This window comes from Somniosus microcephalus, chromosome 7 (assembly GCF_052327205.1).
Source record: "Somniosus microcephalus isolate GS21.2 chromosome 7, FLI_Smic_1.0, whole genome shotgun sequence".
NCBI lineage: Eukaryota > Metazoa > Chordata > Chondrichthyes > Squaliformes > Somniosidae > Somniosus > Somniosus microcephalus.
In genome coordinates, this window is record NC_140993.1 from 30,404,682 (window position 1) to 30,417,102 (window position 12,421).

At 41.2% G+C, this 12,421-nt stretch overlaps 1 protein-coding gene across 1 annotated transcript in view; it reads left to right on the forward strand.

The window, feature by feature from the left end:
- piezo2b (piezo-type mechanosensitive ion channel component 2b) overlaps positions 1-12,421 on the forward strand; it is an 852,062-nt gene that overhangs the window by 679,236 nt on the left and 160,405 nt on the right. Inside the window, exons 18-21 of the mRNA XM_085992353.1 lie at positions 258-397; positions 3,493-3,656; positions 5,826-6,002; positions 9,108-9,236. Coding sequence (XP_085848479.1) covers positions 258-397; positions 3,493-3,656; positions 5,826-6,002; positions 9,108-9,236 — 610 coding nt within the window. The remainder of the gene's footprint in view (positions 1-257; positions 398-3,492; positions 3,657-5,825; positions 6,003-9,107; positions 9,237-12,421) is intronic.

The following is a 12,421-nucleotide window of genomic DNA, read 5'->3' on the forward strand; positions in this document are numbered from 1 at the left end:
ACAACAAACTGCAGGCTGTGAACTGAAGCCCCCACTTTTAATATGTACCTGTTATTAGATAGTTACTTCATGTGCAGAACAGTTATTCTAAAACCCTAACATGCTGACGTAGCCATGCTCATATGGAAAGACTTCTGTCAAAAAAAATTGCATAAAGTGCTTGCCATTCTATGATGTGAATTGACTGAGTCTAATCCTGATAGGGGGTACAACATGCTATTTAAAGTATTCTTAACTGGCCTAATACCTGCCAACAGGTTAGTAAATCAGGACGGAAGTCTCCCAGACATCGGTATGATGAATCTTAACACCAATACTCAAAAAGAGGAAAGAATGGAGGATAAAAAGCCAGAGGAGGGTGAAGAAGGGGAAGAAGAAAAAGAGGAAGACTCCACAGGTGAGTTATTTTTCACAGTTACCTTCCTTATTGAAATATTTAAGCATTCTGTGGTCTCAAAATAGCGTGCAGACACAATCCTGGCAGTTATTCCTGTTGTATCTGTTTACAAGTAAGTCCAAGTACTGATACAATATTAGTTGTTTGGTTTTAAATCTATAAAACTTTAAGTTACAATTTTTTTTCACCTTTGAGGCCTTTCTTTAATTTATATTTGGATAAAATGAATTTATATTGCATGCCTCAAATATTACATAGAATTTACATCACAGAAACAGGCCATTCGGCCCAACTGGTCCAGTGAAAAGATACAGTCGTCATGGGTAGCAGGCGAGATAACTGCAGAGTACCAACCTGTCACCCTGCTGCCCTCTTACTGTCATCCTTACTCTCTATCGCCAGTGGAGTATGTGTAGCCCAACTTTTATTGACAGAGAATTACATAGAGTTTGCAGTACAGAAACAGGCCATTCGGCCCAACTGGTCTATGCCGGTGTTTATGCTTCACACAAGCCTCCACCCACCCCTACTTCATCTAACCCTATCAGCATAACCTTCTATTCCTTTCTCCCTCATGTACTTATCTAGCTTCCCCTTAAATGCATCTATGCTATTCGCCTCAACTGCTCCCTATGGTAGCAAGTTCCACATTCTAACCACTCTCCGCATAAAGAAGTTTCTCCTGAGTTCCCTATTGGATTATTATATTGCTGATTAGATATTTTTCTTTTGATGAAATGTTTTGTGCTCATCAGAATTTGTGTTTGTTGACACCACGGAAATGAAGTATTTCCCTCATCAGGCATCAAGCATTATCATAGAACCATAGAATGATACAGCACAGGAGGAGGCCATTCAGCCCATTGTGCATATGTTGGCTCTTGATTACTCCCAGGTTTGATACGACACAAGGAGCTGCAGAGTAAAGATCCCTCTACTGGGAATGTGCCTCAGAAGGACTAACCCAGTGCAATATTTCCATTTCCCACAAGAGGCATTCTTGGGGCCTCTCTCAGTGAGATTGACAGTAGTTCAGAATTGAGGAAATATTGTCCCATGGCTCTCACCTGTTAGAAATTGATCAGCGATTATACGTCTCACATAGGACCATTACAGCCAACAGAGAGTTATGTAGGGAGACTAGAGAAGCTGGGCTTCTTCTTCTTAAAGCAGCGAAGGTGAAGAGGACACAGATTTAAGGTACAGGAAACTCTTTTTTATCTGGCACCGACGGGACCGGCGTGGTGCCGGTTTATCAAAAAGTCCAGATTACAGAGAGGTATAGTTAAAAGGTACGAGAGCTCCATACACAGCAACAAATCCAGGCTTCCCTGTTGCTTAGCAACAGGTGCAAGAAGCCCAGCCACAGACCAAGCGTCCCTGTTGCTTAGCAACAAGTGCAGGAACCCCAATTACACAGCCACAGATCCAGGAACAGCCACTAGTATGAAGTAAAACTTACCTGAACCTACTCCTGAATTTTGCCGGTTAACAGAGATTTCTGGTTATTTAGGTGCCGGTAAATCGAGAGTTTCCTGTAATTGGCAAAGAACGAAAGGGGAGATGAGGAGACGTGTTTTTGCATGGCGAGTTGTTATGATCTGGAATTCACTGCCTGAAAGGGTGGTAGATGCAGATTCAATAATAACTTTCAAAAGGGAATTGGATAATTATTTGAAGGGAGAAAATTGCAGGGCAATGGAGAAGGAGCAAGGGAGTGGAACTAATTGGAGAGCTCTTTCAAAGAGCCAGCACAGGCATGATGGGCTGAATGGCCTCCTTCTGTGCTGTAAGATTCAATTATTCTAAGAGAGACTTTCAGTCCACTAGTCTGAAATGAATTTGAACCAAATCTCACTTCCTGATAAAATATGATTGGGGCTGAAACTCCCAAGCCTGTACCACCGCTGGAAGTGCAGCAGAGCGGGTTCCAATGACTCCTGCTCCTGACCCTGCTGGATCTGGATTCCTTCTCAAAGTCTGCGATTGGGAACTCAGCCTAATGAGAGAGGGCACTGCGGACACAGCTAGGGTGCCTGCCAGAAAGAAAGAAAGACTTGCATTTATATAGCACCTTTCACGACCACCGGACGTCCCAAAGCGTTTTACAGCCAATGAAGTACTGTTGGAGTGTAGTGACTATTGTAATTCTCTTGCTCCTCGCTGACCTACTTCTGCTGCCAGCAACAACATTTATTTTAAGATGCCCAATCGACCCCTTTATAAGGGCGTTGATTGTAATGATCAGTAACCTGTCATTCTGGAATGGTACACTAGGTGGTGCTGTATGTATATAAGAGTGGGCTACCCACGATGCACTAGGCTACCCACAAGGCAGCAGTCAAGATGGAGGCCTCTACAGATATTGTACCTAGTCCACATGTGCTCAATAAAGTGTCTAGCAAAAGCTAGCTGTTCTTAATAAAAACGACTAGTTATTAATGAACATAACATTGATATCAGTAAATCTTTTAAGAGGACCAGGTAGACCCACTCCCATTGCTTAAAAAACCTGGATTCTGGCTTCATCTGCAGGTTTCTGGGTAATAGAGAGACCGGGGATGATGATAAATTCCAGCGTGAGATTTCCCTCCCAAAGCCCCGCCCCTCCGACAGCATTAGCCGATGTTTGGAGCGAGTGCGGGTTACCCCCAACCAAACCATGTCAGAAGCTGTTGGCATGGCCAGGGACCCAGGGTGTCCAAATCCCACCTGAATTTCTCCGACTGCCATGCACTTAGTGCACCTCTGGTCTTAAGGAAAATTTTAATTTGGTACAGGAGGAAATAAGTTATTTAATGTTTTACCCTGTGCACCACTTTAAGGTATCTATGTGCCATGCGTTATTCCCCAGATAAATATAGAGGGAGGCTCCTCGGCTTCAGTCTTTATAATAACAATTCAGAATGACTCGTCCTCCAATTTTCCCTCCCTTTTGCAAAGCGTCTTGACTGGCATTTTGTGATTGGAAGCTCACATTCTGATGCTCTGTGGTTTGAGTTGAAGCTAAGCACTGTACACCTGCTACTGCTTTTAGAACTATGCTCCACGCACAGTTAATGAGATAGCTTTCTCTTTTTTTCCTTCTGTTTTAGAGGAAAAGACAAACAAATGGCACCTGGTAATCGACCGGCTAACCGTGCTGTTCCTGAAATTCATGGAGACTTTCCACAAATTGCAAGTTATGACTTGGTGGATCTTGGAGCTACACATAATCAAAATTATATCCTTTTACATCATTTGGATTACACTGAAAGAGGTCAGTGTCAGAGCAGAATGACGTTTTTCACAAAGCCCATATGGCTTCTGCATCCCATGTCTTTCACTCAAGAGCCTAATAATTTTCAAGACATGTATGTGCCGCACAGGATCGACTTTCAATTGACGTCTTTCTGCAAAATTCTCTGAATTAGCGGAACAGCAATTTAACTTGTACATTGAACCATAAAGGTTTACAGCACAAAAGGAGGTCAATTGGCCCATTCTGTCTGCGCTGGCTCTTTGCTAATCTCACTGTCCCGCGCTCACCCTATAGCCCTGTAATCTTCCTTTGTTTCAAATGATTACCAGCTTTTCCCCTTAAAAGGCGCAATGGGTCTCTGGGGTGGGAAATTGGCTTTTCCTGAAAGGGGCACACAGTCGGCAGAGCTGCCGTGCCACCCACCCACAGCTGGCGTCGTGAGACCCCAATCATTGGACCACGTTAATTTGTATTTATATTTTGCGTACTGACCACCCTTATATTTTTTGTTTTAACAGCAGATTTCTGGCATCCACATTTTTTTCTCTCTTTTTGGTGCTGTAAAATATGAGCGTCTATTTTTAATATTCTATTTGATAGCCAGGATTTCCAATTCAGTTATATGATTTGACAAACAGTACACCGCACTTGTTTATTTAGCAAGCTGTCAATTACAATTGAAGCCCAGCTATATATGTTTTGTATGAGGCAGCCTCTGTGGTGTAAACTGCTTCAGATTATTTAAAAAGTATGATAGCATGGACTTTTTAACTATTATTAAAAGACACAAGTACCATTACAAAATGGTTATCATAGGGTACGGTAGCATCATGGCTATGTTACTGGACTAGTAATCCAGAGGCCTGGACTAAAAATCCAGAGAGCTAGTATCTGTAATGGTGACCATGAAACTACCTGATTGTTGTATAAAGCCCAACTGGTTCACTATTGTCCTTTCGGGAAGGAAATCTGCTGCCTTTACCCGGTCTGGCCTATATGTGACTTCAGACCCCTAACAAGCCACTTAGTTGTACTAAACCACTACATGGACTGCAGCGGTTCAAGAAGGTGACTCACCACCACGTTCTCAAGGACAATTAGGGATGGGCATTAAATGCTGGCCTTGCCAGCAATGCCCACATCCTGTGAACGAATAAATACAAACTTCCCTTGTAAGAAAATTTTAACACATGCTATAATTTCACAGTAGAAATTTATCTTCAGTATATAGAGGTGATTTCGCAGTCCTGTGCTCCCAGTGGGAGCTGCACTGGTAGAAGAGTTGGAGCTGCAACTTTGGGCCACATTTTCCTGTAGCAGCATCTGTCGTTAGTTAGACTTGCCCCTGCACCCTTCAGCCCAAACAAACCTTGCCCACAAAGTTGCTGAAAGTGCGAGCTGATAACGGCTCAGCGAAGGGAAACAGGGCATCTGGGACCTGAGTGGACAGGGCAACCAACAGGCTATCTCCTTAACCAATGAGATTTAGGGATTGGGAAATAAACAGCGGAAGGACTGATAAGGAGGGTGAATTAAAGAAAGTGAAATAAAGAGAGGGAATGAAAGATTGAATTAAGAGAGAGAGAAAAAAGAGATGGAAAGGAAAAGTAAGAAAAATGATTTAAGATTTAAAATTTGACATTTTTAAAATCTCCCCACACATGGAATAGATAATTTTCAGTGCCAGAGAGGTTGATTGATAGTTATCACGTCGTTAAAAGGATACTTACGCTACTAATTAACAGCCGTAAATATCTGCGGTAAGTTTAGTTCGTATCTTCCGCGCAAATACAGCAACTTCACACCATTCAATGCATGTTAATGGTGAGGCAGACAGCAAGACGTCGTTTTCACAAAGCTAACAGCAGAGCGGCACAACTCGGACAGCATCTTTTGGATATTGCCATTTAACCGCGCAACCACCCCTTGCCTGAAGCTGCTGCACCTTTTACACATAAATAATGGCCAGAGCCATTAGCCTCACCGTTATTTTGACAGCAAATTCTGGCCTGTTATATCCCTGTCTCCGGTCCAGACACTCTACATGCAGAGCTTCCCTGTTAGGAGAATGGAATTATGGCTTCTCCTCTTGTAAGGACCTCAATTGACTTGCTTCTGTATGTATCCCAATGTTTGATCTGCATCATTAAAACGTGCAAGGCTGACACAAGTATATTTCTTCAACAGGTTTCCTTGCTGAATTATGCCTTCTTAATCTCATGGGCCTTTGCTTTGCCATATGTAAAGTTACGTCCATTGGCATCAAGTATCTGCACAGTCATGACCTGTATAATCATTGTGTGCAAAATGTTATACCAACTATCTTCTATTCAGCCTTCAAAGTACTCTTCTAACTGTACAATTGTGAGTATATTATTTAAACTTTTTTTCCTTTTCTGTCCCTACAATTTCAATTGCTGACTGCTTACCAGGAATATGATTTTATAAACACAAAATATTATATCAACTGCGACCCTGATCTATGGCCTGATGTATCACCTACATCTCTTTCACTTATTTTGTTCAAAATGGGCCCTTGAAAGCAGCGTCTTTTAAAATACATATATATAGAAACATAGAAACATAGAAGATAGGAGCAGGAGTAGGCCATTCGGCCCTTCGAGCCTGCTCCGCCATTCAATGTGATCATGGCTGATCATCCAAATTCAGTACCCTGTCCCTGCCTTTTCCCCATATCCCTTGATCCCTTTAGCCTCAAGAAATATATCCAACTCTTTCTTGAATATATTTAATGAACTAGCCTCCACCGCCCTCTGTGGCAGAGAATTCCACAGGTTCACCACTCTCTGGGTGAAGAAATTCCTCCTCATTTCAGTCCTAAATGGCTTACCCCTTATCCTTAGACTATGACCCCTGGTTCTGGACTCCCCGGCCATCAGAAACATCCTTCCTGCATCTAGTCTGTCCAGACCTGACAGAATTTTATAGGTTTCAATGAGATCCCCTCTCAATCTTCTAAACTCCAGTGAGTATAAGCCCAATCGACACAATCTCTCCTCATACATCATTCCTGCCATCCCAGGTATCAGCCTGGTGAATCTTCGCTGCACTCCCTCCATGGCAAGAACGTCCTTCCTCAGGTAAGGTGACCAAAACTGCACACAATACTCAAGGTGCGGTCTCACCAAGGCCCTGCACAACTGTAGCAAGACATCCTTGCTCCTGTACTCGAACCCTTTTGCTACGAAGGCCAACATACCATTTGCCTTCTTAACCGCCTGCTGCACCTGCATGCTTACCTTCAGCGACTGGTGCACAAGGACACCCAGGTCTCTTTGCACTTCCCCTTCTCCCAATCTATTGCCATTCAAATAATAACCTGCCTTCCTGTTTTTGCCACCAAAGTGGATAACCTCACATTTATCCATATATGGTAATGCAGTGATTACTACTGTTGTTACGTTGTCTTTCATAGATGGTAACAATCACGGTGGGAAATTGGAGTTCTGAGAAGTAGCTTTCCTACATGATGATAACCCCCCCAGATGGTTCCCACATGCCTTACAGCTTGGCACTAGTGGAATCCTCGGAACAGGTCTTCCCACCCTTCCAGTCAGAGATGAACCATCGTGTAGTAAGCCTCAAGAAGGCACAAGGAGCTAGTGCGCATTCCAATCATTATTAAGTGCTGGGAATTTGAACATACAAAATGGGCAGGCAGGAAAAGACCAGCTGGTCCGTCAAGCCTGCTGCACACCATGACTGTCGGACCATCATGGCTAAACACTTCAACGTGACTCCCGGGAAAGCAGCGTAAGATCCCTTGGAGGGGTTAGAACCATAGAAGCCCACAGCACAGAACGAGGCCTTTTGGCCTTTCGCTTCTGTGCCGACTCTTTGCTAGAACAACCCAAAACTAATCTCTCAACCCTTTTCTTTCCCCGTATTCCTGTATCTTCCTCTGCTTCCGATGTTTATCTATTCTTCCCTTAAAAGATGTAATGGACTCAGTCTCAACTACTCTCTTTGGCGAAGCATGCCATGCTCGAACAACTCTCATAAATGTCCCATAACTTAATTTCTTAGTTACAATCTTAAATTGATGACTCTATTTACTCTATCAAAAACTTGATCATTTTAAAAACCTCAATTAAATCTCCTATTAACCTTCTCTGTTGCAGTGGAAAAAGTCCCAGTATTTCAAGTCTTTCAAGTTAGTCTCACACACTTGGTCTTGACATTACATGAAGTCAAACTGGGTTTACAAAATGCTCAGTGGATCACTTCAACTTAACTGGGGTTCATTTAAATGCTTACAGAGTGCAGACGCTGTCATGAATGCATTCTTGAAATATTTTGAAGCCAAACTTCTTCAGCCCTTTCAGCACACGTTGGAAGTTTCCACATCCCCCAGGCTCTCAATGGCCTGGCAGATCCTTGGTGGCTGGTATGCCCAGTGAGAAGAGGCATACCTACCTTAACATTGGCCGTTTAGGGACAGCTTGGGAGTCCAGACCAGAGATGTAACCTGGTCTCCTGAATAATGAAGCAATTTTTGATGGCATTTCAGCCCACTTACAAGCGTGACGAAGGGGCAGTTCATTCTTGGCTGGTGGGACTGGCATCTCCCCCACACCACCCCCCCCCGCCCCCACCTCCCTACACACTCAGAAATTTTCACTCTGTTTTTTCTGGCCCCTTCAGCCTGGTGGGAACCTAGATGCACCCCTAGAGGTGCAAGTGCCCACCCTGTATGCGCAAATAGGATGGTCAAATCTTGGCACTGATGCCAAGATCCACATGCATTTGGCCTCTTTAATTTTAACCACCAGCGGAGGAGATCTGTGTTTAAGCATGCACGTGCTGGGAGGAAAACTGCAGTTCGGGTTAGGCAGTATTGACGGGGTACTGCCATTCTGGTACCAACTACACACTGCTCTAAGACTGGCAACCACAGTATAAATACACTTTAAAGGATATGTTTTTATCCCAGCTGGTCCACATTTAATTTGGAGACATAGATGGATACGTGTGTTTCAAGGTTTACTGACTATGAAATTAATCAACTTTTTACTCAGTCTCGCTTATTAAGAGCAAGTTTGTTTTCCCCAAATAGTTTTTGCTGTGTTGCTTGGTATATTGAAGGTTAGTTTCTTGTTAGCTAAGATTTTATAATTACTTTTAGAAAATACCTAGCATGATACCAGGTTTTTGAATTTGTCACTTTATTTTACTTTTGGCTATAAAATTTTGAAATATATATTTTTGTGTTTACTGCAATATTGAGTTTTTTAATATCTTGTTTATGATTTGTCTCTTTGTTTAGATTTTTTAACATCTTGTAATGACAGGTATTATTGTTAAAATAAATACAAATCCACAGCTTGCAGTACAAGTCAACAAGTTCCACTTAAAGAGAAAATAAGTGAAACGAAGATGCATTTAGTAATATTAATTATTTATGTCTTTAATACTGCAAGTAACATTTTTGAACATTTAATTCCTCAGCCACAACTCAATGAGACAAATGTAGAGAACTTTACGAGATTGAGCAGCTCAGTGCTTTACGCCAGACCAGTCGACCCAGCAAACTGGGTTGGACTAAGAAAATCTTCTCCCCTTCTAGTATACCTTAAGGTATGAATTTACGACAGATTTCCTAGCTAAAATTGCTTTATATTCTAGCATTTATTCAAGAAAACCAGAGCATTATCACACAAGTGACTAAGGAATGAATTTGAATTTAAAATCAGCATAGAAATTGTGCTCCAGCTGGACTGTGATCATTTGTACATCCTTCAGCATTGATTTATGCAGTACATTGCCTGCATTAAATCAACTGAATGCCTCCATTATTGAGTCAAAGTGTATGCACCAGCATCTGCTAAAGGCTTTAAAATACTGCAGATAATGCAAAGTCTTTAGTCAGCACTGAAAATGATGATTGTTACATAAAATGTTTTGTAATCAAACCTGCCTTTCCACATTTGACTCAGGTTCACAAAAGACATAAAAGTGAAGAATGGTTACATAATGTTCTCATGTTATTCACAACAATCCTAGAAATCGATTGAATTATCTAGTAAATTGAATTAAGAAAGTAGGTATTCAGTGCTAATTTTTTATTTTATTCATTAGATTATTTTAATTAAGTGACCCTAAATTAAGAATATACTACATACTCCTTTAGGAACAGTGAAAGTACAGGATAAAACAAGTGTAAATACACCAACTATCATGAAAGAAACAATCTCGAAGTAATCAATCTCTTAAGAAAATTTGGCTTAGTATTCTCAGCCCCCGTTATATATCTGGAATAAAAAGTTAGTATCAGTAATGATGACTATGTAACTACCGGATTGTCGTAAAAACCCATCTGGTTTGCTTGAAGGGATAATTACAAGTCCTAGCCCTTTTCGGGCTACCCCAGATCAGGCGTATACCCCAGATCAGGCGTATTCCCCAGACATTCACTTTCAACTAAAGTTAGAGATAGCCAAATTCTATAAGATGCTTAAATGGATCTAAATGTTCAGGCTATCTCTCCCTAAAGGAAAGGAATGACTGAAGATGTTACCGTCCTCCGGATAGCACTTTTAATAAGTTTAACTAGACTGTAACCTTCCAGATATTATGAGGGTCCAGAAAAGCTCCCAGAATTCGGCAACTCCTTACAAAAGAGTGTACAGAAATTGGGTTCGCGAGATTGATACAGAAATACTCTGTGAGACAATTCTAAAAATATATAGATTTATTTAAGAGCTGACATTCATTTAACAGCTGTTGAGTCATTCACAATATTAACAATTCAAAATACAAATAGCTTACATTTCTTATCAGAGATCCTTATTCTCAAATCTTAACTTCATTACATTTCCACACTTCTACTTATTCTTAATCCAGAATATCCACTAAAATCATATACCTTGATTACCCGAGACTCAGAGTTGTAGGCTTACAGAGTGGTTCTGAAGCCGATAATCCCTTGCCCATCTCCAGCGACTTCTGTTTTCCCATTTGAAAATCCTATCTTTTATACTCTTTTTTAGTGGTTTATTCTTTGAAGTTTTCTGCTGATGTCAGCTAATTATCTTATTCATTCTCTCTGTTGAATTCTTTCTATTCTTACTGTCAATTTAGTTTCTGCATGCATAATTATGTCTCTACCTTTAGGTGTTCCAAAAACTTATCATAAAACACTATGACAGTAGTCTTTATTTGATGCCATTCTTATCGAAGGGCTTTCATTCAATTCTTAATATTGGCTTAACTGGTTATAACCACAGACTCCGTGGTGTTCCAAGTTCAATATAAAAACAATGTAATTGCTTGGTGCATCTATTGAAGTCATATCTTCAAAGTGTTCTGTAGGTATTATATTTAAAATATGTAAATTAAAACCACTTTAACCAGGGTATTTCATGCATTTCTAGCTATCTCAATTGGTTGCATGTTGCATCTTATGTTTCCTGTCTTCCAAATTTAACATAAAAACTATTTGACCAGCAGGTGTTTCTTTTACTTGATGTCATCTTTTCAAAGGCACATGCCTCTTTTGATGTTTCTGTGTTCCTGTTCAACATGTTAGTTTTTAACACTTTACTTGGGTCATTCCATTGTGTTTCTCCCAAACTCCAGACCTCCTGGAAGCGCCAAACTGCTATTTCAATAGGGCCATTATTTTAGCATATTTAATCAATTCCCATTTCAAAAGCTTGTGGTGTTTACAACTTTGTTAACAACTGATCTTTATCTCAGAAGCCTGTATTTCTGTTTACAGCTTGTGTCTCTGAGGTTTTTTAGATTTTTAATCCCAGTTTCTCATGTATTAATAATGTCAGAAATGTATTCATATGATGGTGTATCTCTTGTAATATGGCTTATTCCGTCACATACTAATGACCTTTAGGGAAGGAAACCTGCCGTCCTTACCCGCTCCGGTCTATATGTGACTCCAGACCCATAGCGATGTGCTTCACTCTTAACTGCCCCTCTGAAATGGCCTAGCAAGCCACTCAGTTGTCAAGAAGGCGGCTCACCACCACCTTCTCAAGGGCAATTTGGGATGGACATGCTGGCTTTGCCAGCGATGCCCACATCCTGTGAAGGAATTTAAAAAAGCACTGGGGAGCTCACTCTATCAGCACACACATGATCCCTATAACGACCAATTTCAATGGGGACTTCTTGTTCTGAGACATCCAGAGACTGTTTGATAGGGATAAGGATGAAAAAGTAGATCTGGCATAATTCCTCCAACAATATCACAAGAAATTGCAAAATATGCTACATATTCGGTCCAACTCACTGTAGGATGTAACTTGGTGCAATCATTAAGAGCTATGCTTCTGGCCATAGTGGGACAGACTAGATCCCAAAAGTGAGCAGCGATCATGGGTCTGCTTTAAGATATCTCCATCAAACTACAAGATTCCAACAAGTATAAAAGGGAGTAGTAGTGATGAACTGCCCAAGGGTGCATTGTTGGAACAAAGCTCTAAATACACAAAGACATTCAATGGAAGAGTTGCTCTAAACCTTAGAGCTCCAGAGCGGAATCTTTCCTCTGAATTGTGCCTGAAGAGAACGCACCATTGACAAACTCAGTTAACATAGTCGCCCAGGAAAAGGAGTTGAAAAGGGAGCAGGAGGTGTTTCTCGCGGACAAGATGAGCTTGGAAAGGGCAGAGGGAGAGATAGGCAAGAAAGACAAGCTCCTCGCATTTCACATTTGATTAAGCTAGGCTAGACTTCCACATTTTGCAGAGAATGCATATTATTTGAAGAATGAAGAAGAATCTGCCCGGTAATTAACCTGTCCT